This window comes from Somniosus microcephalus, chromosome 1 (genome assembly GCF_052327205.1).
Source record: "Somniosus microcephalus isolate GS21.2 chromosome 1, FLI_Smic_1.0, whole genome shotgun sequence".
NCBI lineage: Eukaryota > Metazoa > Chordata > Chondrichthyes > Squaliformes > Somniosidae > Somniosus > Somniosus microcephalus.
In genome coordinates, this window is record NC_140987.1 from 19,673,327 (window position 1) to 19,700,562 (window position 27,236).

General features: G+C 46.1%; 1 protein-coding gene across 2 annotated transcripts in view; it reads right to left on the reverse strand.

The window, feature by feature from the left end:
• Positions 1–1,043: 1,043 nt before the first annotated feature.
• zfyve28 (zinc finger, FYVE domain containing 28) overlaps positions 1,044–27,236 on the reverse strand; it is a 243,262-nt gene continuing 217,069 nt past the window's right edge. For both annotated transcript variants that reach the window (XM_085972658.1, XM_085972573.1), the window contains 4 exons: positions 26,814–26,930; positions 20,493–20,597; positions 14,007–14,110; positions 1,044–10,921 (listed from right to left, as the gene is read on the reverse strand). In XM_085972658.1, the coding sequence (XP_085828784.1) occupies positions 10,790–10,921; positions 14,007–14,110; positions 20,493–20,597; positions 26,814–26,930 (458 nt within the window). In that variant the 3' untranslated portion in view covers positions 1,044–10,789. The remainder of the gene's footprint in view (positions 10,922–14,006; positions 14,111–20,492; positions 20,598–26,813; positions 26,931–27,236) is intronic.

Sequence of the window (27,236 nt, forward strand, 5' to 3'; positions counted from 1 at the left end):
AAATTAGCCCCAGGTTTTTTTTTAACCCCCTCTTCTCCTTTCCGCCCTCCCAAGGAGTTAGGATTCCCGGTGATTGGGGAGGACGGTACATGAGGTTGCCCTATCTAGACAGGACAAGCACTGATGAATCTGATGGTCTCGCCTTTTTGTGGGCTGACAAATGACAACCGAGGCGTGAGCAAAAAATAAAATCAGCCTGTCCCATCTGACTAGACTTATCGTTCTCCCTGGTGTTCTGGCCAATATTTATCCCTCAACCTTAACACCTAAAAAAAAACACAAATTACCTGCTCATTATCACATTGTCCTTTGTGGGAGCTTGCTATGAGCAATTTGGCTTCCGAGTTTCCTACATTACAAATGACTAAACTTAAAAAAAAAGGTACTTTATTGGCTGTAAAGCGCTTTGGGACGTCCTGAGGTTATGAAAGGTGCTGCAGAAAATGCAAGTTCGTTCGTTCTTTAGATTGTAATGCTTTCATAGAAACATTTTTGTTGGATGATTTGCGTTAAAACCCAGGATCTCTTTCTCATGCATTATGCATTATGTGTCCTCAATGAAAAAAGATCCAATAAGGGAAAAAAATGGGCATTGCAGACAATTGGGTGTGAAAACGCCGACCTCAGCTGAGAATGCTCTATTGCACCAGATGACATTTCCTTTTAGCACTGCCAAGCTTCCTAATTGAAGCTATATTGCACCATTAACTAACCCTCACTTGGGACCATGTTGAGATTATATGGATGCTTTTCATTTCCCTCAACAGCCATTGCAGAGATGCGATCTTTTAATCACCATTTCCAGAGCAGGGTTCGAACACGAGTCTCGAGAGGGGAGAAGCTGCTTTTCTGCCTCCTGGGTATGTTTTGGTTTGAACTCAAGTCCGTGTCATCATGTAGACTTGTGGGTCGACTTCATCAGCCCATTTAATTCAAAAGCACCCAGGAGTCCACTTCATTTTTTTTGGATTTGTTGAAAAGGGCTCAATGAGGACCGTGAAAGACACATTCCCACCTGAAAGCTACTTAAGTCTGAAAATATCCACGTAAAACGTCAACCATTTTATTTAAACACCGGAGGTAAAAGTCAGCCATTTCAGCTCTTACAATTCACCGAGAGCAGTAATTCATTAAAACTGTACCATTTATTGTGCTTTTCATCAAAGTCCTCTAGATTTTATTTAATTTGTACCATATATGAAACTACTGTATTTAAGATCTCAGGTAAGTGTCATACAGCATTATAATTCAATGAATCTTAGTAATAGCATTTACAAAATGAGACCAAAGAAAGCCTTGAATAAATAGTTTACAATCCATTAAATACAATTCAAATTATACAGAGGAAACCAAACTTTGTGCATTTTTAATCAAAGTTATCGTACTCTCTTTAAAAAAAAAGCTCTTTTGTATTGATATTTTTTCTAAAAAGTAAAAATGCATTGCAATGTATTCAAGTGAAGCCTGAGAGTATAAGCTTGATCACATAGCATCGGTGGCTTTTCTACAGCATTCATTCAATAAGCCGAGCCACATCTGGCCATTAGTAGCACACGCCCAAACTCTGCTGGTCCATCTGATCTGCCAACGCCGACAGTAACGGGTAGAGGAGCATCGCTGGTAATTAAGCAAGAAAATTGTACTTTGTTCATACGGCATTCAAGGGCGAGGACAGCTAGCTGAAGTTTTGCTGCTTGCTTCAATCTGATCTGAAATAGGGAAGGCGTGCAAACCCCCACCCCCCACCCACACCCAGTGGCACGACAGAGCCCCAACACACTCGAGCCGTGTTATCCCATTCGCTGGCGGTACAGGCTGTTATTGCTGCAAACGGATATTCGCAGCGACTGAAACCCCTTGCCACCACCGAGGTCACGGAAGGAGGTGGAGACTGGAGTGTTTGCAATAGACTGTGAGCACAGGAAACAGCTATACCCTGGACAGAGGGTAGATGGCTGCAGGGAAGATTAGCTTTGGCAAGTACTTTAAGTTGCAAGAGAAACCATTGCACATTCCACAGTGGCTAGCCACCTTGCAGGAAGGACAGACAGAATCGATCAACTCGCCCATGTCCAAAACCTCCTCGTGCAGTTAACAGGAAAGTCAGTTAATTATTTGGCAGAAACCCTGCCAATCGGTTCTTTGTTGACATGTCATATCCTCCTTTGCAGTTGGAACTAGAGTTTAGCCAATTGGCATCTGACCGCAGTGTAATCTAATTTAGGTTAGGCATCTGCCATCTTGCTGCAGGTTACTCGCACAAGGGACTTCAGGATTCAGAGCCTTTAATACTGCAGCAGGCAGTGATGGCATCAAACCGGAAATGCTTTAGATGCACCTGAGCCAGAAGAGATTAAGGTGACTCATGACTTTCCATTATAGGAAGGATGTTCGAGTCATGGTAAAGGGCACAGCATCGATGTACTGGATTGATACCAGCAATGAGAAGTTATCATCAAGAAGGAAAGCTCAGAAAACCTGGTGCTTTCCTCAGTGGAATAAAGGTCAAGGGCGGGGGGGAGGTTCTTCGAGGAACATTTTGGTAAATAGTGAGAACGTTTCCACTGGTTGGCAAATTAATGGCATTGCCTGAGGATTATCACCAGAAGTTAAGAGAATAATTTTCACAGAGTGTTATTAGGATAGAATATGGAATGCTTTATCTCGTGAGTATTGAGGCAGAGATTATCATTTAAAATGGAATTGGATGAGTAAAAATGGAATTGGATAAGTATTTGAAAATAAATCTATAAAGGGGGAAATAGCAGGAAAATGGGAGTAGGGCAGAGCTAACGCCAGGATAGATATCGGGATGATGGTCCGGATAACCTCCTGTGCTGTGGTTTCCATAACAAGACTTTTGCTTATTCTTACATATCACATGGTCCCATTCACAAATTTACCTACCAGCTGGAACCAAGATGGAAATGCAACCACATTTGGCTCGACGACAATTAAAAAAAATTGGCCCTAAATATTTCCCCAAGGGGGAAAAATGCAAATGCCACTAATTACTGGTCCTGTGGAAAGTACAGCCTCAAATACCTTACCCCTGTGCTCAAGAAAAACTATGAACAGCTTTTTATGTTTATGAATGGATTAAAGTAAAGCCAGTGATATGCCTACGTTAAAACAGCACTGAACTCGCACCTACAGGAATACTTCTCATTAGGCAGAGCAGTGTGCTCCAGCGATGGGAGTGTTTTCTTTGGGAATAAACCGCCACCATTACCACACAGATTGTCTTGCTGCTCACAGAATCTGCCTGGCGCACTCAGCTTGGGATATATTTCCCTTGGGGTTAAGTCTGCAACCAATGGCTGCTGCACCGCTGAAGCAACTGAGGAAATGGAGTATTTGGTTAAATGCAGGGCTGCCTAATATTAGTCACATGTAGTTCGTTGGGAATCCAAATGTGGCTAATTGCATGAGTAAAGAAAAGGAGGAATAGACAATGTCATGGGGCATATAGAGTCAGAGTCATCATGGCACAGAAGGAAGCCATTCGACCCATCGAGTCTGTGCCGGACAGATGATCTCAGTACTCATATTTGCACAGCTTTAACCTTTTTGTGTGTTTCTTGGTAAAATAGTAAAATGTGAAGCAGAGTGCGCGAGTGTTTTTCGATCATTGTGTGCACTTTACTTCCTTTGTTACTGCTTAATTGTTGACCATTCAAGACCAAAAAGGGGAGGAATTTCTTCACTCAGAGGGTTGTGAATCTTTGGAATTCTCTACCCCAGAGGGCTGTGGATGCTGAGTCATTGAGTATATTCAAGATAGAGATCGATGGATTCTTGGACTCTAGAGAAACCAAGGGATAGAGGGATGGGGGAAAGTGGAGTTGCAGTCGAAGATCAGCCATGATCTTACTGAATGGCGGAGCAGGCTCGAGGGGCCGAATGAACTACTCCTGCTCCTAATTCTTATGTTCTTAATCTGTTAAAATGGTGAGCAACATGGGTGAAAACACAAGACTCCAGCACTATGGAAACACCAGCAACATTACATGGTGATGGGAGCGGTCATCATGGTCAGCTCGACCAGTCAGAATAACCGCTGCAGGCCAGCAGAAGCAAACGCGGGCAGCAAGGAGCAGTTCCAACGAGGTTTGAACGGTGAAGCAGCCATTTAAAATTGGTTGCAGACTAAACGAAAGAAAATTGATCCCAAGCGGAGTGTTCTCGGCCGATTCTGCGAGCAGTGAGGCAGCCATGGCAAAGGGCTGTCAGCACACAGCCGTGTTCTGGATGGACAGCAAGGATGGGGCCGGTCCGGACGGAGAGCGGGGGGATAGATCAGACATGTCTGGTTGTGCGAGTTAACAATCTCAGCAATCACTCTGATGAATTCAAAGTACTTTTGATGAATTCAACACAACTTCTGGACAAAAACCTAGAAGCTACACCAAGATGCGAGTATCTGGTCGAACTCCAAACTTTGGTGAAAAAGACTGTAAAGCTTTGCACTGAACAGTGGTAGATGTTTGTTAGGAAGTCCATTTACCTGTATTTTACGTTAAAGCGTGTTTTACTAAAATATGTACGTCTAAAACGGTGTCTCCGTCGCCTCACCTGTGGCTAGTCAGCGATTTTTGTTGGACGACACTGGTCAAGTGAAATGCATGTGAAATTAAGGTTGGACTACTCGATTTAGAATGCCGCGAAACTGATTCAGAAATAAACTTCATTATATTAACTGAAAAGTATGTGGAACATAAGGAGCTGATTGTGAAAAAAGTAATTCCGAGGACCTAGGATGATGCAGTAATTGAGAATTACCTGAACAATTACTTGCAAAAAGGAAAACACAAACATCCTTTCTAATTTGCAAGAGACCAATTTTGATTTTAAAAATCAAAATAAATATACTGTCTTCTCTTAATTCCATGCCACTTCTGAATTCAATTTTTTTTTTTTTTTTTTTTAAAAACAGGGAAAAGAATCGACTTCAGATCATCAGGAATAGACTGCATACTTGGCGTTTCTTAAGCTGCACACACAGAGAGGTGGAGCTGCAAGAAACGCTATCCTTATGGGACAACTCTACTGGCAGGGGAAGAGTCAACAGTGAACCAGCTCTGGAATGCTCACCGAGCCTCAAACAAGCAGTCAAATATTATATTTAATTATATTCAAAGCTTTAATTAGCAAAATATGCAAAGGCATCTGCTGGACAGTGTACCCTACCCGGTTTTGTTCTTTTTGCTCCCACTGTATTTGAACAGGGATGAAGTGCAGTTCAGTGATTAGGAAATGGCACAATTAAGTTTTTAACCCCCCCTTCCCCAACCACAATTTAGTCCAGTGATCGAACCCCAGTTATTCCATTGGATGCTGATTGGAAGGGATTTTCCTATTTGAAAATATCGATATTGTACACTTGAAAAATCAAGCAACGAGGTTAGAAATCAGAGTTAACGCTGAAGCAATTAACAGCACAATCCTGATAGAGTGCTCGATTTGGGGAAAAGGCCTCTGATCCGTCTGAACACCATGGCCAAAGTCTGTCGCCCGGAGGGGGGGACGTGGGAAAGAGAGAACATCTGTACAACGTGGAGTGAGTTTTCAAAACTGTTACAAGTGTTGTAAACTATCGGAGAACAGGAATTCGGCCACATCCCGGGCTCCATGGCAACCGCTCCAAACTATAATCTGACGGGACTGTGACTCCATGGCAACCGTCAGTCCACATCAGTTCCCGGAGAAACTTCACACTGCAAAGCAGCCCAACCAGTTTAAAGGAAGAGAGAGAGTTTTGAACAGTACAGTTGACTTGCAGCGAGTTCAGCAAAGGGGGTTTACAAATAGGGGTTTTAATGGGACGTGCTTTGAGAATTCAGAAACCAAGCAGTGTAAACACTGTAAACAGATTCTGCTGGGTTGCTTAATATCTCAAACGTGATTAATCGCAGACGGGTCACATACTTTCCTGTCATTATTCCCAAATTCACTGCTGCCACAATTGGTTTACTGAGCTCCCAAAGACTGAAAGCAGTTGACAGGAGATTATCGGAATACAGGTATGTGAGCTGCCAGCAGGCAAATCGATTGCTACTTATTTATCTCTACAGTAGCAAGTCAAGGGGATTTTACAGAAAGAAATTGGACAGCATCTGGCTCTCCAGATCCAACATGATTATGGTATTCAATTTGTAGAAAAGTCATGATAACCAACACTCAAGTAAAGTTAATTACGATGCCAAACACAACAAAGGAGTGGTGTGGTTGGTTGATGCCTCAACAATAAGTGATAAGACTACTGGTTTATGCCCATGATTAGCTCCATATCCCGGTCACCCTACCGGGGAAGGTGAACAGCGGAGACAAGATGGACCCCTTAGACGACTGGTTTATGCCCACAATTAGCTCCATGTCCCTGTCACAGCACTGGGGGCAGATGAACAGCAGAGATGAGGTGGTGATGGAAGGGTGAATTACTTTCGGCTGAAGGCTTAATAGAAACAGAAAGGATAATGCGAGCGAAAAAAACCAACAACTACTTCACACTCCTGCCGATATTCTGCACCAAAATATGGCCCTTGGTTCACAAAGCTATCTCACCAGTGGGGGTTTTCCTCACCTCATGTTGGGTCCTTTGTAGACTAATTGGTAGAGATTGATTGCTATCATTAGTCAATTAGGGGGAGGGTGGCAAGAGAGGGGAGATGAGCAAAACTTTGAAAGTTAGCTGTCTTAATGTATTAATCTGGGCTTTGTTTCCTTGGGGGAAGGTAAGAGGAGTGGAAAGAGGAAAGGAAAATTCTATAGACTCTGGAACAGTTCCCATGGATTGGCAGGTAGCTAATGTAACCCCACTATTTAAAAAAGGTGGTAGAGAGAAAACGGGGAATTATAGACCGGTAAGCCTGACATCGGTAGTGGGGAAAATGCGAGAGTCCATTATAAAAGATGTAATAGCAGAGCACTTGGAAAACAGTGACAGGATCGGACAAAGTCAACATGGATTTACAAAAGGTAAATCATGCTTGACTAATCTACTGGAATTTTTTGAGGATGTAACTGGTAGAATAGATATGGGAGAACCAGTGGATGTGGTGTATTTGGACTTTCAGAAGGCTTTCGATAAGGTCCCGCATAAGAGATTAGCGTGTAAAATTAAAGCACATGGGATTGGGGGTAAGGTACTGACTTGGATAGAGAACTGGTTGGCAGACAGGAAGCAAAGAGTTGGAATAAACAGGTCTTTCACCGAGTGGCAGGCAGTGACTAGTGGGGTACCGCAGGGGTCGGTGCTAGGACCCCAGCTATTCACAATATATATTAATGATCTAGACGAGGTAACTAGATGTAATATCTCCAAGTTTGCAGACGACACAAAGCTGGGTGGGCGTGTGTGCTGTGAGGAGGATGCAGAGAAACTCCAGTATGATTTGGGCAGGTTGGGTGATTATACTGCATCTGCCCAATATGAATAAATGCGAGGTATCCACTTTGGTGGCAAAAACAGGAAGACAGATTATCTGAACGACAACAGATTGGGAAAAGGGGAAGTGCAATGAGACCTGGGTGTCCTTGTGCACCAGTCGCTGAAGGTAAGCATGCAGGTGCAGCAGGCGGTTAAGGCGGCAAATGGTATGTTGGCCTTCGTAGCGAGAGGATTCGAGTACAGGAGCAAGGATGTCTTGCTGCAGTTGTACAGGGCCTTGGTGAGACCACACCTTGAGTATTGTGTGCAGTTTTGGTCACCTTATCTGAGGAAGGATGTTCTTGCCATGGAGGGAGTGCAGCGAAGATTCACCAGACTGATACCTGGGATGGCAGGAATGATGTATGGAGAGAGATTGGGTCGATTAGGCTTATATTCGCTAGAGTTTAGAAGAATGAGGGGATCTCATTAAAACTTATAAAATTCTAACAGGACTAGACAGACTAGATGCAGGAAGGATGTTCCCGATGGCGGGGGAGTCCAGAACCAGGGGTCACAGTCTAAGGATAAGGGGTAAGCCATTTAGGACAGAGATGAGGAGGAATTTCTTCACCCAGAGAGTGGTGAACCTGTGGAATTCTCTGCCACAGAAGGCAGTAGAGGCCAATTCATTAAATATATTCAAGAAGGAGTTAGATATATTTCTTAAGGCTAAAGGGTTCAAGGGATATGGGGAGAAAGCAGGGACCGGGTACTGAATTTGGATGATCAGCCATGATCGCATTGAATGGCGGAGCAGGCTCGAGGGGCCGAATGGCCTACTCCTGCTCGTATCGTCTATGATTATGAAAGGAGATGTGGGTAACCGTGTTTTTGAACCATCATCGCTAAACTTGTGTACAACACAATACTGCCAACAGAACGTCCTGCATGCCCTGAAGAACGTATGCTTTTACATTGCCTACGATCTGCATCGGAAACATAGATGGGAGGTTGGAAATGTATTAACATTTACTTTGGGATAATATACTCAAGGCTTTTGTTTCAAAGGGGAGAGGGAAGGAAAGTGGTCACATTCCTTTCTTCCCAAGGTTATCAAGTGGTGAGAAGTCTAACAACTGTAGCAATTCTGTGGAAAATGCTTACGAAAATTCACTCTCCACCCAGCATACTTGTCCTGTACACAGCCAAGTCCTTTCAAACAAGTTGGGAAAGGAATTAGATAGATACTTTTCAGATTAAAATCCCCTACCACCATTAGGATTTCAGGATATACTGACTATATTGCACTAAATACAAGCCATTTTTCTGGCAACCTTTCTCAACATGGTCATTAACTCCCAACACACTGCAGATGTCAGTCCCCCACTCGATTCATTTAAGCCATGCAATTGTTTGATTCATGCAGTGATCTCAGTCACAACTGGTAAACTGATCATTGTTTTGCTCTATTGTAATTAGCTCCTACAAGATTCTTTGGTTGTTCTTAAGTCAACGTCAGTCTTCTATCAAGTAGTTTGTTTATTTTTGCAATAGAAATTACTAACAAAAACATAAAATTAGAACATAACAAATAGGAGCAGGAGTAGGCCAATCGGCCCCTCGAGCCTGCTCCGCCATTCAATAAGATCATGGCTGATCTGATCCTAACCGCTAATCTACTATCACAGAATTAGATAGGAAGGCGGTTACTTTATATGGGACTGGGCTGAACTAACACTCAAACTATAGGCTCCTTAAAGGCCTAATGGGCAAAGGCACTGCCCAGTATAGTACTGAGCTATCCAAGGCAGAACTTCCCGGTTTCAATCCCTGGTTTATGCTGAACGAGTTGATCCCGGCTGCAGCGGCAACAGTAGGGGTGCGACAATTGTTCTCTCAGCTGCAGAGCACGGGGTGGGGGGAAGGAGAGGAAACTCCTGCTGCGAAGTTTGTGGATATCAGTCAAGAAAAGGATTGCGGTTCGGTGTGATGCCATCCATAGTCAAAAGCCAGCCAACTCTCATGGTATCAGCTTACAAAGGAAGGGTGGTTACACTGGTGAGTTACCAGATCAATGACCGTGGAACTGTACCTCGCCAAGGGATGGGAGAACATTTTGGGTGGGGGAGATTTCAGGCAGGGCTACCCCCAATGGTTCAACTGGTAAAGGCAGCATGTAACTGAGTCACATGTGGTGGCCACAGCTTAGATTGCTGAGCTTATGCTGTTAGTGGCTCAGCCACTCTGGCAGTATGGGTCCCGTAAATGGTCTTTGTACCTTTTGCCTAAAGAAAAATAAACACTATGTACTGGAACTCGGCATATGTAAAGTTTCCAGGTGATGCCAAGTTAACCATTAATTGTGTATCTGAACAGCAAGAGTACGGTTACTCATTTAAATACTGCAGTCACACACAAGTAGCTACCCAACATCAATACCTTATTTAACGCAATTCTAAACTCTTGAATTACTCTGACAACTTTTTCTCCCCTGTTCCCAATGTGTGTGCAGCTGCTGCCATTGGACAGCCTGCTCCCAGGTCCCTGAAACAGGAGCCCTGATCTTTCCAGTGAAGTGGTGTCTGGTGTTCGCTCAACATCCCCACAACAGCACAGTTGAGATTATGAACTCTGCAGTGTGGGAATCCAGTCACTGCAATGCAACATCAACCTGTCACACCCACACACAAGGCAACGGCATCACTTACTCATCAAGAGAGAGAGATCTGAATCAAGCACAAAACTTAACAGGAATGTTAAAGAAAACTATATCGGTCTTGTGACACTTGGCGTTCAGAGTGGGAGGTTTCTGCTGAAGGCAACTTGAACAGCGGCGTTACTACTGCTCGACAGATAATGGCATTAACTTTGCTTAAGCAGTACAGGTAGGATTTCCAAAGAATCTCCTCTGATCTCCAACAGAAATCCGGATCATTTCTGCTGCGATTAGATGAGCATTACCACTAAATGAACCGTCATCAGCGTACAGAAGTAGGAACATAAGGAAGTACAGAATCCCAAACCTTCCAGGAAGTTCTTCCTCCACCCCACCACACCACACCCTGCGCCCATTCCCCTTGTAGTGCCTTCCTTCAGTTCAGGATATTTTTAAGCTCCGATACAAATTTGTGGAAGACCGTACCATAGCGGAACAGCTATGGAAGCTCAGTACTTCCTTTTAGCAGCTCATTATCAAAATGCATTTAAAAAGGTCAATACAAAAATTTGCACTAGGAGTAGAAGCTGCTCTCACAGATCTACCTCGTTGGCTCTGTCGAGAAAGGCTTAGCCAAATTTCCATTCCAACTAAGAAAAAAACCCAATGCCAACCCATCTAACCGGTGACATCCAACATCCGCTGTAACCATGTTGAACTAGTCCATGCGTGCCAGAACCAGGCAGCTCACTCAGCAGTTATCAGATGCGAGCTTTGTCGCTGTAGAAGGGCGTCACATGGAACATGTAGCAGTGCGTGCAGACCCGGACTGGTTTCATCTGGCCGTATCGAGGTAAGGGAGCAGAATGAGAAGAGCAACGTGAGCAGAAGATCTGTTAAATGAAAAGGCATTTAAACTTCATACATGTAGCAAAAATAGGTTAACAGCCGAGTTCTGGAGGCTCCGGTAACACTTTTAAAATGAAGACGCGGACATAAACAAACAGTTCATACATAAATTTACATAAAAGTTACAGCTCAGAACCAGGCCATTCAGCCCAACTGGTCCATGCCGGTGTTTATGCTCCACACGAGCTACCTACCACCCTACTTCTTGTTGAGTTCGAGTTCTCTAAGATGGGAAAACTATCCTGACATTTGTCTGACGTGAAGACCATCTCTTGCAGATGGACAAACCCACCGTCAAGCTTGCATCTTTCCAGATGGTACAGTTTATAGCGCTGTTAAACAGAACAGAGCTACTCCTCCAGAAGGAGGGACCAAGACGAGGAAATAAGTATTGCTTTTGGTCCTTCCTTAGTGGTTACCTCAGCAATGCACATCAGTAGAAACCGTGAATCGGGTGACCTACCCATGAAGAGGGATAGTTTATAGTGAGGAAAGGATATCATAAGCACCTATGCCAACATGTTCTATACCAAGAAGTGCCAGAGGTTCAACCAGTGAAATAACTTTCCAAAGGTGGAAGCCAATAAGAAGGCTATTCAACATCTTTACTTCCTGCCGCCCCAGATTTATAATGGGTTGGGTTCCTGATGCTCAGACACAGTTTAGGTTAGAAAGTTGGAACAGCTTTGCTGGACTGCTGACGACATTCTGTAAAGGGTTCCTATGTTCATTTCTTCCAGCACAATTCTAAGGTGTTACCAGTTAATTGCAAGTGTTCTGAAAGAACTAGTTTATGAAACAGTGACCTGTGCATACACACACCCCTCCAAGGAACATGGGAACAGAAGGAGGCCATTCAGCCCCTCAAGCCTGTTCCGCCTTTCAATTAGATCATGGCTGATCTGTACCTCAATTCCATTCACACCATTAGCCTTTTTGATTACTTTTTGTACCTGTGCACTAGCTTTTAGTGATTTGTGTACATGGATATTTAAATCCCTTTGTTACACCACAGATCCCAGTCTCCCACCAGTAAGAAAATATTCCGATTTATCTTTTTCTGATCCAAAGTTGATGACCTCACACTTGCCCACATTGAAATCCCATCTGCATTATTTTGCCCACTCACTTAATTAGTCTCTGTCCCTTTGTAATTTCCTGCTCTCATCTACACAATTTAACGTAGCTCCTAATTTAGTGTCATCTGCAAACTTGGATATACAACTCTCTATTCCTTAATTCAAGTCATTAATATATATGGTGAAAAGCTGAGGTCAGAGTACAAATCCATGAGGAACACCACGTCACCTCCGGCCAATCAGAGAAGGATACTTTTATCCCTGGTTTCTAACCAATGACCAATCCATGTCACAAGGTTACCTCGAATTCTGGGCGCTTCCATTTTTGCAAATAATCTCTTGTGCAGAACTTTATCAAATGCCTCCTGGAAGTTCACATGGACAACATCCATAGAGAATCTCCTCTCCATCATGCTAGTGATCTCCTCAATCAACTGGATTAGACAGACATGATCTACCCTTCACAAAGCTATGCTAACGCTCTTGGATCAGCTCATACTTGTCTAAGTGCTCAGTCACTCTGTCCCCGATGACAGATTGGACTAACTTCCCCACAACTGATGTTAAACTTATTGAGGTGTGTAAAATTATGAGGGGTCTAGATAAAGTGGATAGAAAGGACCTATTTCCCTTAGCAAAGGGGTCAAAAACCAGGGGGCATAGATTTAAAGTAATTGGGGGAAGGCTTAGAGGGGGCTCGAGGGGAAATTTCTTCACCCAGAGGGATGCTGGGGTCTGGAACTCACTGCCTGAAAGGGTGGTAGAGGCAGGAACCCTAACCACATTTAAAAAGTACTTGGATGTGCACTTGGGATGCTGTAACCTGCAGGGCTACGGACCAAGAGCTGGGAAGTGGGATTAGGCGGGATAGCTCTTTGTTGGCCAGTGCGGACACGATGGGCTGAAATGGCTTCCTTCCGTGCTGGAACTTTCTATGATTCTATGAAACTGACGGGTCTGCAGTTACCTGGTCTCCCTCTCCCAGTTGCAATTTTCCAATCCAGAGGCACAATACCTGAATCTTGAGAGCTTTGTAAAATTATGATGAACACGACTGCAATTTCCTCACCCAATACTTTTAATACTCTGGGGTGGGGGGGGGGGGGGGGGAATCTTAATGGGGATTTGGCCATCTTAAATCCAATTATTTTCTCTATTGCCATTTTATGTTAACATATTAAATCCACTAAGTCCATCCCACTATATTTAATATGTTGCTAACATTCACCAGAGGAAATCATCTCCTACTCCCTCCTTCCACACTGTCCAAACTAAGATCTCTTCACCCTTTTAATGTTTCTAAATCTGTTCTTGGGATGTGGGTGACACTGGCAAGGTAGTATTTATTGCCAACCCCTGGTTGCCCTGAGGACATTAAGAGTCAATCATGTAGTGTGGGACTGGAGTCACATGTAAGCCAGACTGAGCAGTGTTGGTATATTCCCTTCCATGTAGGACATTAGTTAATCAGTTGGGTTTTTAAAACGATCTGGTGTCTTTAATAGTCTAATTTTATGGTGCTAGCCCCAAAATTAGCAGATTTATTAATTCAATTTTACATCTTGCCATGATGGAATTTGAACCTCTGGGTTGCATGTTCATAGAAACATAGAAGATAGGAGCAGGAGTAAGCCATTCGGCCCCTCGAGCCTGCTCCGCCATTCAATGAGATGATGGCTGATCATCCAAATTCAGTACCCTGTCCCTGCCTTCTCCCCATATCCCTTTAGCCTTAAGAAATATATCTAACTCCTTCTTGAATATTCAGTACCATAACCAATAGGGTACTGCACTTTGTAGCTATGTGATGACACAAGGTTGTCACCTAGCTCTCCACTTCAATCAGCACCACTGCCAGTGATAAAAAACTGAAGATAGATCAAGTGAAACCGTATTGTTCTTTTTATGGATTCCAGAATGATATTTACTTTGGTGCTGGAAACCCATTTCATTCAAAAGCTTCCACCAAGCCCAGCGCTTAATCGATTACCTTTCCACAGCTTCTGCAGTGATGCTTTCTTCGGATCACAGTGAATGGTGCCTTGCATGCGGTACAGTAGCTGCAGGCTTCATCTGGTACCCATTCTGGAGGATCTGTCACAAACAGGAAAAGAGACGACCCCTTCAGCAACAGTTGTTCATTCACCCAACAATGTCAGTAATTTCTCGTCCCCAGCACCACTTACTGCTACAAACTAATGGTTGTAAATACGACGTAGCTGCATCGCTGAACATTTACAACTTGCGCAATTGAGTAATTTAATCTTCGAATTCGTCAGGTGGGACATCACTCAATACAATGCCTTTTGAATAGCTCAGTGGTGTCCAAATTAACAGTACATGCCAATACCACTTGACAGTTAAAAGGAGGAAAGTACAGACCTGCCTGTGTGTATATTGTGCGTGCATGTGTGTGGAGAGGTAGCGACAGTGGAAAGAGAGTACGACAGGAAACTCTCGATTTACCGGCACCGAAATAACCGGAAACCTCTGTTAACCGGCAAAATTCAGGAGTAGGTTCAGCGAAGTTTTACTTCATATTAGTGGCCGTTCCTGGATCTGTGGCTGTGTAACCGGGGCTCCTGCACTTGTTGCTAAGCAACAGGGACGCTTGGTCTGTGGCCGGGGTTCTTGCACCTGTTGCTAAGCAACAGGGAAGCCTGGATTTGTTGCTGTGTACGGAGCTCTCCTACCTTTTAATTATACCTCTCTGTAATCCGACTTATTGATAAACCGGCGGTGCCAGATAAAAAAAAGTTTCCTGTATATACTGAACGGAATCCCTCCTATGGTAGTCACTTTAATATTTCCTCACCTCAAAGAAGCCTAGAGTTTGAAACAGAAACCAGTAATCAAGTGCTGGGGCTGCTCTAAATTCTCACTTGGCAATCTGTGGCGAGATTATACTCCGCTTAAAACGGTGAAAGTGTGTCTGGAGCAAATATTTAGAATGCAGTTACCGCCCCCTCCCCACTTTCGCTCACTTCCAACTCATTTTATAATGAATTTATTTTGAATCCCTTATTTTGAAAAGCTCCTGCTCAATGCTTTCAAGGTTTTCATCTGATCAGGTTCAAGTGGTGGCATTCCAATGCTGTCGGTCAAGAGGAGAGCCAACAGGCCAAGGAGGCTGAACAGAGTGTTATACAAAAAATAAATAAACACAAACAAAACAGCTTAGTGCACATCTTCACTGTCAGGGACAGTCTGTGTCCTTCACAAACAGTGCCCATGTTTTTCCAGTGAGTTTAATAGTGAGCTCAAGTTATCTGAAAACAGTCCCCCTCAAACAGACATACAGAAAGTTCCTCAGTGGCAGATTTTAGGTAAAGTGCGGCAGATCTAAACACATACCTTCAATGCAACACAACATACAGGAAACTTTGGTTTATCCGGAGGTTAACTGTCCTGAATGCTCGAGCCACCGGCAAAAATCAGGAGCCGTTTCGTTAGGTTTTTTTTCTTTTCCCACCAGTCAGGCTCTGCAAGGTCTCGCTGAATCTGTTGCTAAGCTGGAGAGACACTTGAGGCCGACTGTTTAGAAGCTGTTGCTAAGCAACAGCGTTTGTTGCCAGATACGGAGCTCAAAATCTCCGTATGTTTCAACATTAGCGCTGGTTTGTCCGGCAGTTTTGATGGGACGGCAACAGCTCGGTCCCGTCAGTGCCGGATAGCACAAAGTTTCCTGTACAAGACTATGGGTAATGTGCACAATTTAAATTTTAGTTCACAAAGGTGACATTTTAACACCACAGTGCACATGCAACAATGCTCTTTGTTGCAATTCTTCTATTCAATTTCCAGTCTTCGAAGCCTAAAATGTTCCTGACCAAATACTCAGAATTCAAAGGGGATACTTCAATCACATGCCTCAGTCCTCAGAATAATTGCATTGCAACTGAAACTGGGGTTTCAATAAAATAACTTCTCAATCACCACAAAAAGGATCACATTTCTGCACTCCAAGTTCTCGGTGCACCGCAATGCTAATGTTGAAGGCATCACCATTCTCCCACGGGGGCAAGTTCACTTCTGCATAACTGATGAGTGCAAAAAAATTAAAATACTTTGTCAAATGGTTTCACGGTTAGAACCTTTCTATAACCTTTTACCCAAGCAGATTTTTCCTGCCAATGTTCTCCCCTTCTTTCCACAGATTGCCTCTGCTGCCTCACATAAGTAGCCATTCTTCATGTGCGAGTGTCGGCAGGCCATTGGACTGTTTTGGGGGGGTGGGGGGAAAGAAGGAAATTATAGTCACTTCCTATCCTGCCCGCACACCGGGTACCCAGGATAGGAATCCGGAACCATTAACATCCTGAGGGTCATCATTGACCAGAAACTGAACTGGACCAGCCACATAAATACTGTGTCTACAAGAACAGGTCAAAGGCTGGGTATTGTGCGGCGAGTGTCTCACCTCCTGACTCCCCAAAGCCTTTCCACCATCGACAAGGCACAAGTCAGGAGTGTGATGGAATACTCTCCACTTGCCTGGATGGGTACAGCTCCAACAACACAAGCCTGACACCATCCAGGACAAAGCCACCACCACCGGCACAACGTGGCTAGTGTGTATCATCTACAAGATGCACTGTAGAAACACGCCAAGGCTTCTTCGACAGCATCTCCAAAAGCCACGACTTCTACCACCCAGCAGGACAAGGGCAGCAGGCGCATGGGAACACCATCACCTCCAAGTTCCCCTCCAAGTCACACACCATCCTGACTTAGAAATATATCACCGTTCCTTCATCGTTGTTGGGTCAAAATCCTGGAACTCCCTCCCTAACAGCATTATGGGAGTACCTTCACCACACAGACTGCAGCGGTTCAAGAAGGCGGCTCACCACCACCTTCTCGAGGGCAATTTGGGACGGGCAATAAATGCTGGCCTTGCCAGCGACCACATCCCAGAAACAAATAAAAAAACACAGAAATCTGCTGATTCTCCCCTCCCCAACTGAGGAGCTCCAAGGCCAATTTTATAATTTCTACCACCATCCTTGCTAAGGTCAGCTAACTCAGTACTGGTCAGAGATCAAACCTGGGTCTTACCTGCTGTGGCTCAGTCACCATGTTAACCATAAAACAGTTGAACCAGTGGGAGTGCCTAAAATACATCCACACAATATGGTTTATGTTTAAACTTCTAAAAGACTATTTCCCCAGTTTTATTCTGTGTACCTCTACATTACATGATAGTGGAGGCTGTTCTACAAGATTTTGACACTTGAAGTTTATAATTGGGTCAGGTGAGACAAAAGAAGTGTGTTTTGAAATTAATACAGTAATTTAAAGCTCCTGTATCGATTATATTGGTATAGGTGACCATCATTAGTTTTGAGGCCAGATGTGTGCACCACTGGAATACACATGGCTCAGTTACTGGAGGCCAATCTGCATCTATTGAACTCAAACTCAACAAGAATGCTTCACGAGAGGAGCAAAGGGGAGAAAAATCGGCAGAGAAAGTTTGATGAGAGACTAAAAAACAACTCAATGCACTTCTGGATGCAAACCAGTGCATTACATTCGGTTTGGCCAAGCTTTGAAATGAACGGTGGTGTTACAGATATCCCCAAAAATTAGTTGAGACTTAAGTTGAATATTACAAATTGGAAGCTGCCTACTGAAATACACTGGCATAACACAAAAATTGGCATATAACAAAAATGACTGCGCTCAGGAGGAATCTGCGCCTTCCTAGCAGAACAATTGCGTTAAATTCAGCCTGAATGTCTATTGAGGAAGACGCAATGCTCAAAAGGATGCTGGGTATGTTGGTATTATTTTCAATTTTCTTTGAAACATGCGATTTTCTTCAACAAGTGAATGGATAGAGAGACCAGTCTGATCCGTGTGCTACAATGATGCTGCTCATAGACTTGCCTAGATACTGCACATATGTGCTCGACTGTTGGTTATATTCATTGCCTTAATGGGCAATCAAACCAGCGTCCGTGAGGTACACTCTAAATTCCAGCACATGATGTGAAAAGCTTTTTAAAAATTCATTCAGGGGATGTGGGCATCGCTGGCAAGGCGATTATTGTCCATCCCTAATTGCCCTCGAGAAAGTGGTGGTGAGCTGCCATCATGAACTGCTGCAGCCCGTGCGGTGAAGGTACTCCCAGTGCTTTTATTTCCACCTCCGTAACATCGCCCATCTCCGCCCCTGCCTCAGCTCATCCGCTGCTGAAACCCTCATCCATGCCTTTGTTACCTCTAGACTTGACTATTCCAATGCACTCCTGGCTGACCTCCCACATTCGACCCTACGTAAACTTGGTCATCCAAAACTCGGCTGCCTGTGTCCTAACTCGCATCATTCACCCATCACTCCTGTGCTCGCTGACCTACATTGGCTCCCGGTTAAGCAACGCCACGATTTCAAAATTCTCCTCGTTTTAAAATCCCTTCATGGCCTCGCCCCTCCCTACCTCCGTAATCTCGTCCAGCCCCACAACACCCCACTTCCCCCTCCCCAACCGAGGTATCTGTGCCCCTCTAATTCTACCCTCGAGCATCCCTGATTATAAATCGCTCAACCATTGGTGGCCGTGCCTTCTGTTGCTTAGGCCCTAAGCTCTGGAATTCCCTGCCTAAACCTCTCCACCTCGCTACCTCTCTTTCCTCCTTTAAGACGCTCCTTAACACCTACTTCTTTGACCAAGCTTTTGGTCACCTGCCCTAATTTCTCCTTATATGGCTCGGTGTCAAATTTCTTGTCTTATAATACTCCTGTTAAACGCCTTGGGACGTTTTGCTACGTTAAAGGCACTATATAAATACAAGTTGTTGTTGTTGTTGGGTAGTGTTCTCCAGGATTTTGACCCAGCGACAATGAGTGAACGGTGATATATTTCCAAGTCAGGATGGTGAGAGGCTTGGAAGTGATGGTGTTCCCATGCGCCTGCTGCCCTTGTCCTTCTCGATGACGGTTTAATTACATCAGAAATGGCATCTACAGTTGTGATTTTATTTGGCGATTAAACTGCTCTGTATTCCAGTCTACCAACTGCTTAACCATTAATTACAAAGCAAACACTGAATCTTTTGTATCTTGCTGGGACAGCCAGTAGGCCTCCCTTTATCTTGGCGAGATCCTAATTAAATATGGGTTAAGTAGTTTGAATACTATTTGAACATTAAAGCAAGAAGCGGTCACAGCAGTGTTTGAAGTTCTTGCAGACTCAATCGGATCACAGTGTAATAAATAATTGGACTAATAATTTATGTCAGTAATGTGGATTCAAACAAGCATTAAAATCTTGTGTGTAACTGTACATCGGATACACTGGCCTTGGAACAAGTGTAGGGATGATTCACCAGGATATCTGGGATGGAGCTACAGGAGAGACTGGGTAAATTTGGGCGATATCCTCTGGAGGCGAGCAGATTAAATGGTGACCTGACTGAATTGTATGAAGTAATAAAAAATCCCTCCATTAGGCAAATCTAAAACAAGGGGACATAATCTTAAAATTCAAACTAAGATGGTTAAAGGCAAATCCAGAAAAAAAATACTCTCTCACAAAGGGTTGAGAAAATCTGCAATGCACTGTCCCAGGCACCCAAAGATGAAGAATTAATTGGCGTGATTCTTTGAAGTGCATTTGGCAGACAGCTCTTTAACTAAGAGCCGCTTGATCTGGATTTATATCTGGCAACCTTTGCCCAGCTCACCAGTGAAAGAGGGACAGAAAGACAGCCACACACAGTCATGGAGTGAGTGAATGAGAGAGAGAGAGAGAGAGCGAGCAAGCGCATAAGTGCATGTAAGAGATAGAGACATACAGACATGCGCACTGATGGGGAGAGCGTGAGACAAAGAGAAAGTGCTCAAGAGAGCGTGCGTGCAGTCGGGAGGAGAGAGTGCCCGTGTACAGACACACATACACACACCTCCGTTGAAGGTTACGGTCAAACACCCCATTTCAGGTCCAGGTTTACATTGAGTTTTAGTGCGACTCTCTATCTTGCTCAAACCAGGAGTGCTTTGCGCTGAAATCACAGAGAAATATTGCTGTGGTGAATCATCTGAAGGCAGTCATGCAGAAGTCTCCCGCCCCGGCTGAAGGAGCTCGTGCGCCTCAAATATTGAATTCCTATGGAGGGGGGGGGGGGGGGGGCATGCCTTAGTGTCTTTTTAACTGAAAGGAATTAAATTAGTCAAGGTCAGCAAAGATAATACATTAAAAGGCCTAGGTGCAGTGATTTCCGGTGCAGTGATCTTCCCCCAAAGAATGGTTTGCTTTGTATAGTTACAGCTGGCAAATCGGAGCTATTTAGCAGGGTCAGGTCAACACCCCGCTCCCCCCTAACAACACTTGCCAACTTAAACACAGACACAAGGCAAGCAAAATGATGTGCATTTCTATGAAATCCATCAAGTCATGCCAACATTGAATGTCTGATCCATCCATCCATTCCCAACTGTTACTACTGTATTCGCAAGTGCTGAATACTTCACCTTCAAGGTCCCCATCTCTCGCCTTGTCGGCAAGTTCAGAGGAAGAAACACTTTCTCGACATAAAGCACAGTCTTCCAGTGCAGGACTTCTCAGCGTCTGGTCACCTGGAATAAAGAAGCCAATGTCATTGGAGCAAACCCATGTATTAACACTGGTAAACTCAATTACTTGCTTTTCTGGTCGCATATTCAAATACAGAACAGGTCTTTACTGCTAATGTTATCCAGGGGTCCAAGTTTTCCCAGTGGATAACCTGCAAGCTTGTTGCCGAGTCTGCACAATTTACCATCTTTGTACCTGCTTCCTCCACAAGCTGCCCATTTAATTTATGGCTGGCATTTGGAGATCAGAGGTAGGGTATGTGGTAAACCACTGTAGTTCACTGTGTTCACTGTTGTTGTTGTTGTCGTTCACTCTTGTTTCACTGTTGTGCCTGACTATGCCTCAGCTGACTCCGCCCCTGGGCTACCGAGTATAAGAGCGGCCGCATGGCAGCTCCTGGCATTCGGTCGTCCACTAGAGGCATAGTCCTGATCTGTCTGAAGTGCAATTCAGTAGTTAATAAAAGCCCGTTGTTCTGAACTCTGCCCAGCCTTTTATTAGAATTGATAGCGCATCAATTTTATTAACTACTGAAAAAAAAAACGATGCTGCAGATTCTTAAGATCAAGTGCCTGGAACTCGACCCGCAAGAACCGGACTCGACTGCTAAGTTCTCGCACTGGCTGCACTGTTTTGAGTCCTTTCTGACTGCATCCGGCGAGACCGTCGCCGCCGATGCCGACAAGCTCAGGGTGCTGAACTCTAAAGTAAACCACCGAGCTTTTGCCCTTATCCGGGACGCTACGAGCTACCAGGGGGCTATCGACATCTTGAAGGAGCAATACGCACGCCCGGTCAACTATGTTTACGCAAGACATCTCCTGGGGTCTCGCAAACAACAGCCCGGGGAACCCACAGAAGCATACATACGGGCGCTGAAGGAACTCGGCCGAGCCTGCGAATGCAAGCAAGTAACAGCCACGGAACATACGGAGGAGCTCATCCGGGACGCCCTCGTGGCGGGCCTCAGGTCCACTCACACACGGCAGCGACTGCTGGAAAGTAGCGAGCTCGACCTGAAGGAGGCGATTTCACTCACCCTCTCGTTGGACGTAGCCCACCGGAACATGGAGGCCTACTCCCCGGACCGCGCGGCCGCCTCATGGATGCCGCAGCCGCCGCCACCTTGGGACGCGGCGCCGCCACGGGCCCTGGCCTCAACTGCTGCAGCGATGTCCCGCCCGAGCCAGAAATGTTATTTCTGTGGCCAAACCAAACACCCCAGGGCGCGCTGCCCGGCGAAAAACGCGGTCTGCTCTGCCTGCGGTAAGAAGGGACACTACACTGGCGTCTGCAGAAGTCAGAAGACCCCTACCTCCAGCAGCGCCGCGTGCGATTCGTGGGAGCGGCCATCTTGCCTCCCTCCAGCCTCGTGGGGATCGGGATCGTCATGGGCGCCGCCATTTTGTCCTTCCTCTCCGACGCCGCCATCTTGTCCGCCATTCTGCCAACGGGCCCCCGACTCACCCACCGCCGCCTCACCGGGGTTCTACAGCGACGCTACCGACTCCACAGCGGCCTCCATCACGCTGGATCAATCCAGACCCCATCAGCTAGCCAGGTCCACGATGGACATCCAGGTAAATGGCCGCGCCACAACTTGCCTTTTTGATTCCGGGAGCACGGAGAGCTTCATACACCCTGATACAGTACGGCGCTATTCCCTCTCGGTCCGGCCAACGCGCCATCGGATCTCCATGGCCTCGAAATCCCACTCAGCAGACGTCGGCGGCTACTGCGTAGTGACCCTCTCGGTGAAGGGCTCCGTATATAAAAATATAAAGCTATTCGTCCTGCCACATCTCTGCGCTGCCGTTCTACTGGGGTTGGACTTCCATTGTCACTTTAAGAGTGTCACCTTGACATACGGTGGACCTCTTCCCCCGCTCACTGTCTGCAACCAGCAGTTTTTAAATTGCCCGCCGCGCCCCACCTGTAGTCTCTCCACCCTCAAAATCACACCCCCCCCCCCCCCTGTTCGCCAACCTCACCCGCGACTGCAAGCCTATCGACACAAAGAGCAGGCGATACAGCACCGGGGACAGATCCTTCGTAAGATCTGAGGTGACGCGGCTCCTGAAAGAGGGGATTATTGAGGATAGTACCAGCCCCTGGCGAGCCCAGGTGGTGGTCGTTAAGACTGGCAACAAGCAGCGCCTAGTCATCGACTACAGCCAGACTATCAACAAGTACACACAGTTGGACGCATACCCCCTCCCCCGCATAGCCGACATGGTTAATAAGATAGCGCAATACCGCGTTTTCTCGACCATTGACCTCAAGGCAGCATACCACCAAATCCCTATCCGCCCTGAGGACCGCCAGTACAGAGCTTTCGAGGCAAACGGCCGCCTTTTTCACTTCCTCAGGGTTCCTTTTGGCGTCACCAACGGTGTCTCCGTCTTCCAGAGGGAGATGGACCGGATGGTCGACGAGAATGCGTTACAGGCCACGTTCCCCTACCTAGACAACGTGACCATCTGCGGCCATGACCTGCAGGACCATGACGCCAATCTTGATAAGTTCCTCCGCACGGCCCAACTCCTAAACCTCACGTACAACAAGGAAAAGTGCATATTCCGCACAGCCCACCTCGCTATCCTTGGTTGCGTGGTGAAACACGGAGTCATCAGTCCTGACCCTGACCGGATGCGCCCGTTGATGGAACTTCCCCTGCCCCACTGTCTCAAGGCCCTCAAAAGGTGCCTGGGCTTCTTTTCCTATTACGCCCAGTGGGTCCCTCACTATGCGGACAAAGCCCGTCCACTTATCAAGTCCACTTCCTTCCCCGACGGCGGAGGCCCGCTTAGCCTTTCACCGTATAAAAGATGACATTGCCAAGGCCACCATGCACTCGGTAGACGAGTCCATCCCCTTCCAGGTGGAGAGCGATGCATCCGACTTTGCCCTGGCCGCTACCCTTAACCAGGCGGGAAGACCCGTGGCCTTCTTTTCACGAACCCTCCAGGGCTCCGAACTCAGACACTCCTCTGTGGAAAAAGAGGCCCAGGCCATTGTGGAGGCGGTGCGCCACTGGCGGCACAACCTGGCTGGAAAACGATTTACCCTGCTTACTGACCAGCGTTCAGTTGCTTTCATGTTCAACAACAAGCAGAGGGGTAAAATCAAAAATGACAAGATTTTGAAGTGGAGAATCGAACTTTCCACCTACAATTACGACATCTTGTACCGGCCAGGGAAACTCAACGAACCCTCAGACGCTCTATTGCGAGGCACATGCGCCACCGCGCAGATCGATAGACTACGGGGCCTCCACAACGACCTCTGCCACCCGGGGGTCACCAGGTTCTTCCATTTCATTAAGGGCCGCAACCTGCCTTACTCCATCGAGGAGGTCAGGACCATGACCAGGAGCTGCCCAGTCTGTGCAGAGTGCAAGCCGCGCTTCTATAGGCCTGACAGAGCAAACCTGATCAAGGCCACCCGCCCTTTTGAGCGCCTGAGTATCGACTTTAAAGGGCCCCTCCCCTCCTCTGACCGCAATGTGTACTTCCTCAACATAGTTGATGAGTACTCCCGTTTCCCTTTTGCCATCCCCTGCCCGGACATGACCACCGCTACGGTCATTAAATGCCTGCACAACCTCTTTGCTCTGTTCGGTTTTCCCAGCTATATTCATAGCGACCGGGGCTCGTCCGTCATGAGCGACGAACTCCGTCAGTACCTGCTCATGAGAGGTATTGCCTCAAGCCGGACCACCAGCTACAACCCCCGGGGGAACGGACAGGTTGAAAGAGAGAACGCGACGGTCTGGAAGGCGGCCCTCCTAGCCTTAAAATCTAGGGGCCTTCCGACCTCCCGTTGGCAGGATGTCCTACCCGATGCGCTCCACTCCATCCGGTCACTGCTGTGTACAGCCACCAACGCAACCCCCCATGAGCGAATGTTTGTTTTTCCCCGGAGGTCCACATCCGGTAACTCACTACCACACTGGCTGACGTCCCCAGGGCCCGTCCTGCTGAGGAAGCATGTAAGGTCCCACAAAACGGCTCCCCTGGTAGAGAAGGTTCACCTCCTCCATGCCAACCCCCAGTACGCCTACGTGGCATACCCGGACGGGCGGGAGGATACAGTCTCCATTAGAGATCTGGCACCCTCGGGGTCCACTGACCCGCCACCATTGCCCCCCACCACAACCCCCTCCGACACGGCCCAAAATTCAGTAGACCCAATTCTCACCCCTGTCCATTCCACCCCAGTAGACGGCATGCCGCACCCCCAGGACCAGCCGGAGCCCACTCGCCCACCCAACACCAAAGGGGACGATACGCCGGTGCTGGACCCCGCTCAAGACGCGTCGCGGGAAGCTGTACCATCGCAACCGTCGCCACGAAGATCTCGACGGCAAACGAGGCCGCCCGACAGACTCGCCCACTCGAACTTTTGATACACTTCACCCCGCCGGACTTAATTTTAAACGAGGGGTGAATGCGGTAAACCACTGTAGTTCACTGTTGTTGTTGTTGTTGTTGTCGTTCACTCTTGTTTCACTGTTGTGCCTGACTATGCCTCAGCTGACTCTGCCCCTGGGCTACCGAGTATAAGAGCGGCCGCATGGCAGCTCCTGGCATTCGGTCGTCCACTAGAGGCATAGTCCTGATCTGTCTGAAGTGCAATTCAGTAGTTAATAAAAGCCTGTTGTTCTGAACTCTGCCCAGCCTTTTATTAGAATTGATAGCGCATCAGGGTAAGAGGCATTTTCCACTACTCATTGGCTCTTACAACTGGCTTCGCCCCCGCCGTCACCCCTACCCATTGCCTGGATCACAATAAATGCTGGCCTTGCCAGCGACACCCAGATCACCATAAGCGAATAAAAAACAAACATGTGGGAACTAGGTCAAGTGAAGTTTGCAAAAAATAATAAAAGTTTACAATTTTTTTAGTCAGTCGTTTTGCAGCAGCTGAAGCAAGTGAGGAATGTGCGTCGTCAGCAACAGCAATACCTTTACGACCGGGCTTTGCGGAAGAAAGGAATGCCACTGCCCGCTGCCCAAGATTGCCTCTGCATCCTTTGGACCACTGGAGAGGGGAGGCATCTTACACCATGACCCAGTGTAGCATAAAAGGCAATAATAGGCTTCCTCCCTGTGGGAACGCCACTTGTTAAAGGTGTCCTCTTGCAGTTGAGCCGCACAAACGGGTTTGTTCATGACTGAAACCATACAATTTCCATATTGATTCACAAATGATTATGCCTCCAACAGAAATCATTTATGCAGATTTGGAAAGATGTATTATTGAACTTTACATGACTTTTAATATTGATTCAGGTTGCTGAAAATCAAGACATTTAGAGATAAAGAATGTTTCAATTTCAATAGCCACTGCTGGATTACAAAGTGCATTTTAGAAATATGTTTAATGCTATAGTATCTAGGAAAATATACCTAAACTCCGGAACACTCTGCAGGTTAGTCAGTATCGGCGCAGAGAACAGGCAAGTTAATGGCCCAGTAATTCCGGTCCCAACGCGTGAGTACGGATGGGGTACTCACGCATGGGCCCATTGGAAGTGCCGGATTTCAGCATGCACGGAAAACCAGCATTTCCTCTCCTCTGAACCAAGGGGTTAAGAGGCGGTTCCCGTGCGACGTTTGAGGCAGCGCGGACGCGTTGAACTTCGTTTTTTTTGACAGGTTTGTCCGTGCGTGAAGGCCTCCACTTTTTACGAATGTAAAAAGCAGATGTAAGGACTTAGTTTTAAAAGGTAAGTGGTCTAATAATTAAAGTTAGAAATTTTTTTTCCACAGGTTATTATTTTTAAAGAATTTACAGTAAGGTAAGTGCATTTTTGGACCAGATTTCTTGAAAAAAAATTTTTGGCAGAAATTTGAATAATTGTTTAAAATAGTTTTTTAAAGTTATTAATAGTTAATTTAATTATTGGAATTTTAAAAAACTTTTATTTAAAGTTTTAGTGGTGTTTTGGGCGCCCGGATTTTATGAGTTTGACAGGTCTTATGTCTAGCTCATGAATGGACTTTTGTGATCCCAGCCGGCTCATCGCACAAAGTACGCCGCTGGATCACGCACGCACAGCGCGCCGGGAGCGGAACCGGGCCACAGGCCCAGTCTTCAAATGTCAGCGCGATATGTAAGTGTAGGTCGGGGGCTTACACCCGCGGGAAGCCCCCGACCCGAATTTCTGGGCCAATGTTTCAGGTGTAAATCCTTCATCAAAATTGGCTCATTACCTTTCTTTTCTGTCTTGCTGCTCTCGTATTCTAACTTGGTTGCCATGACCTCGAACAGGGTTTTAAGGATGCTTCGCAGGTCACTTGCATAGTTAGTTTGCAGCTGATCGGCAACACCTATGTTGAGAGAGAGAGAGAGAGAGAGAGAGTTTAAAAAAAAATTAAAGCAAAAATAACTTTCTGCCCATGGACTCGTAAAATAAAGAACGTGTATCATCTTGCATCCCCACCAAGCCCCACAACTTCTTCCTGATCAAATAAAAGTGTAGGTTATCTACCAATTTGTAATTTTCTACCCGTGACATTTGTCACTGATTCCACCAGTGCAATGGATCCATCACGAGAACCCTATTATTTTAAAAGTCACAGATGCTTTTTTTTGGGGGGTGGGGGGTGGGGGAGGGTGTGTTGAGATCCAATTTA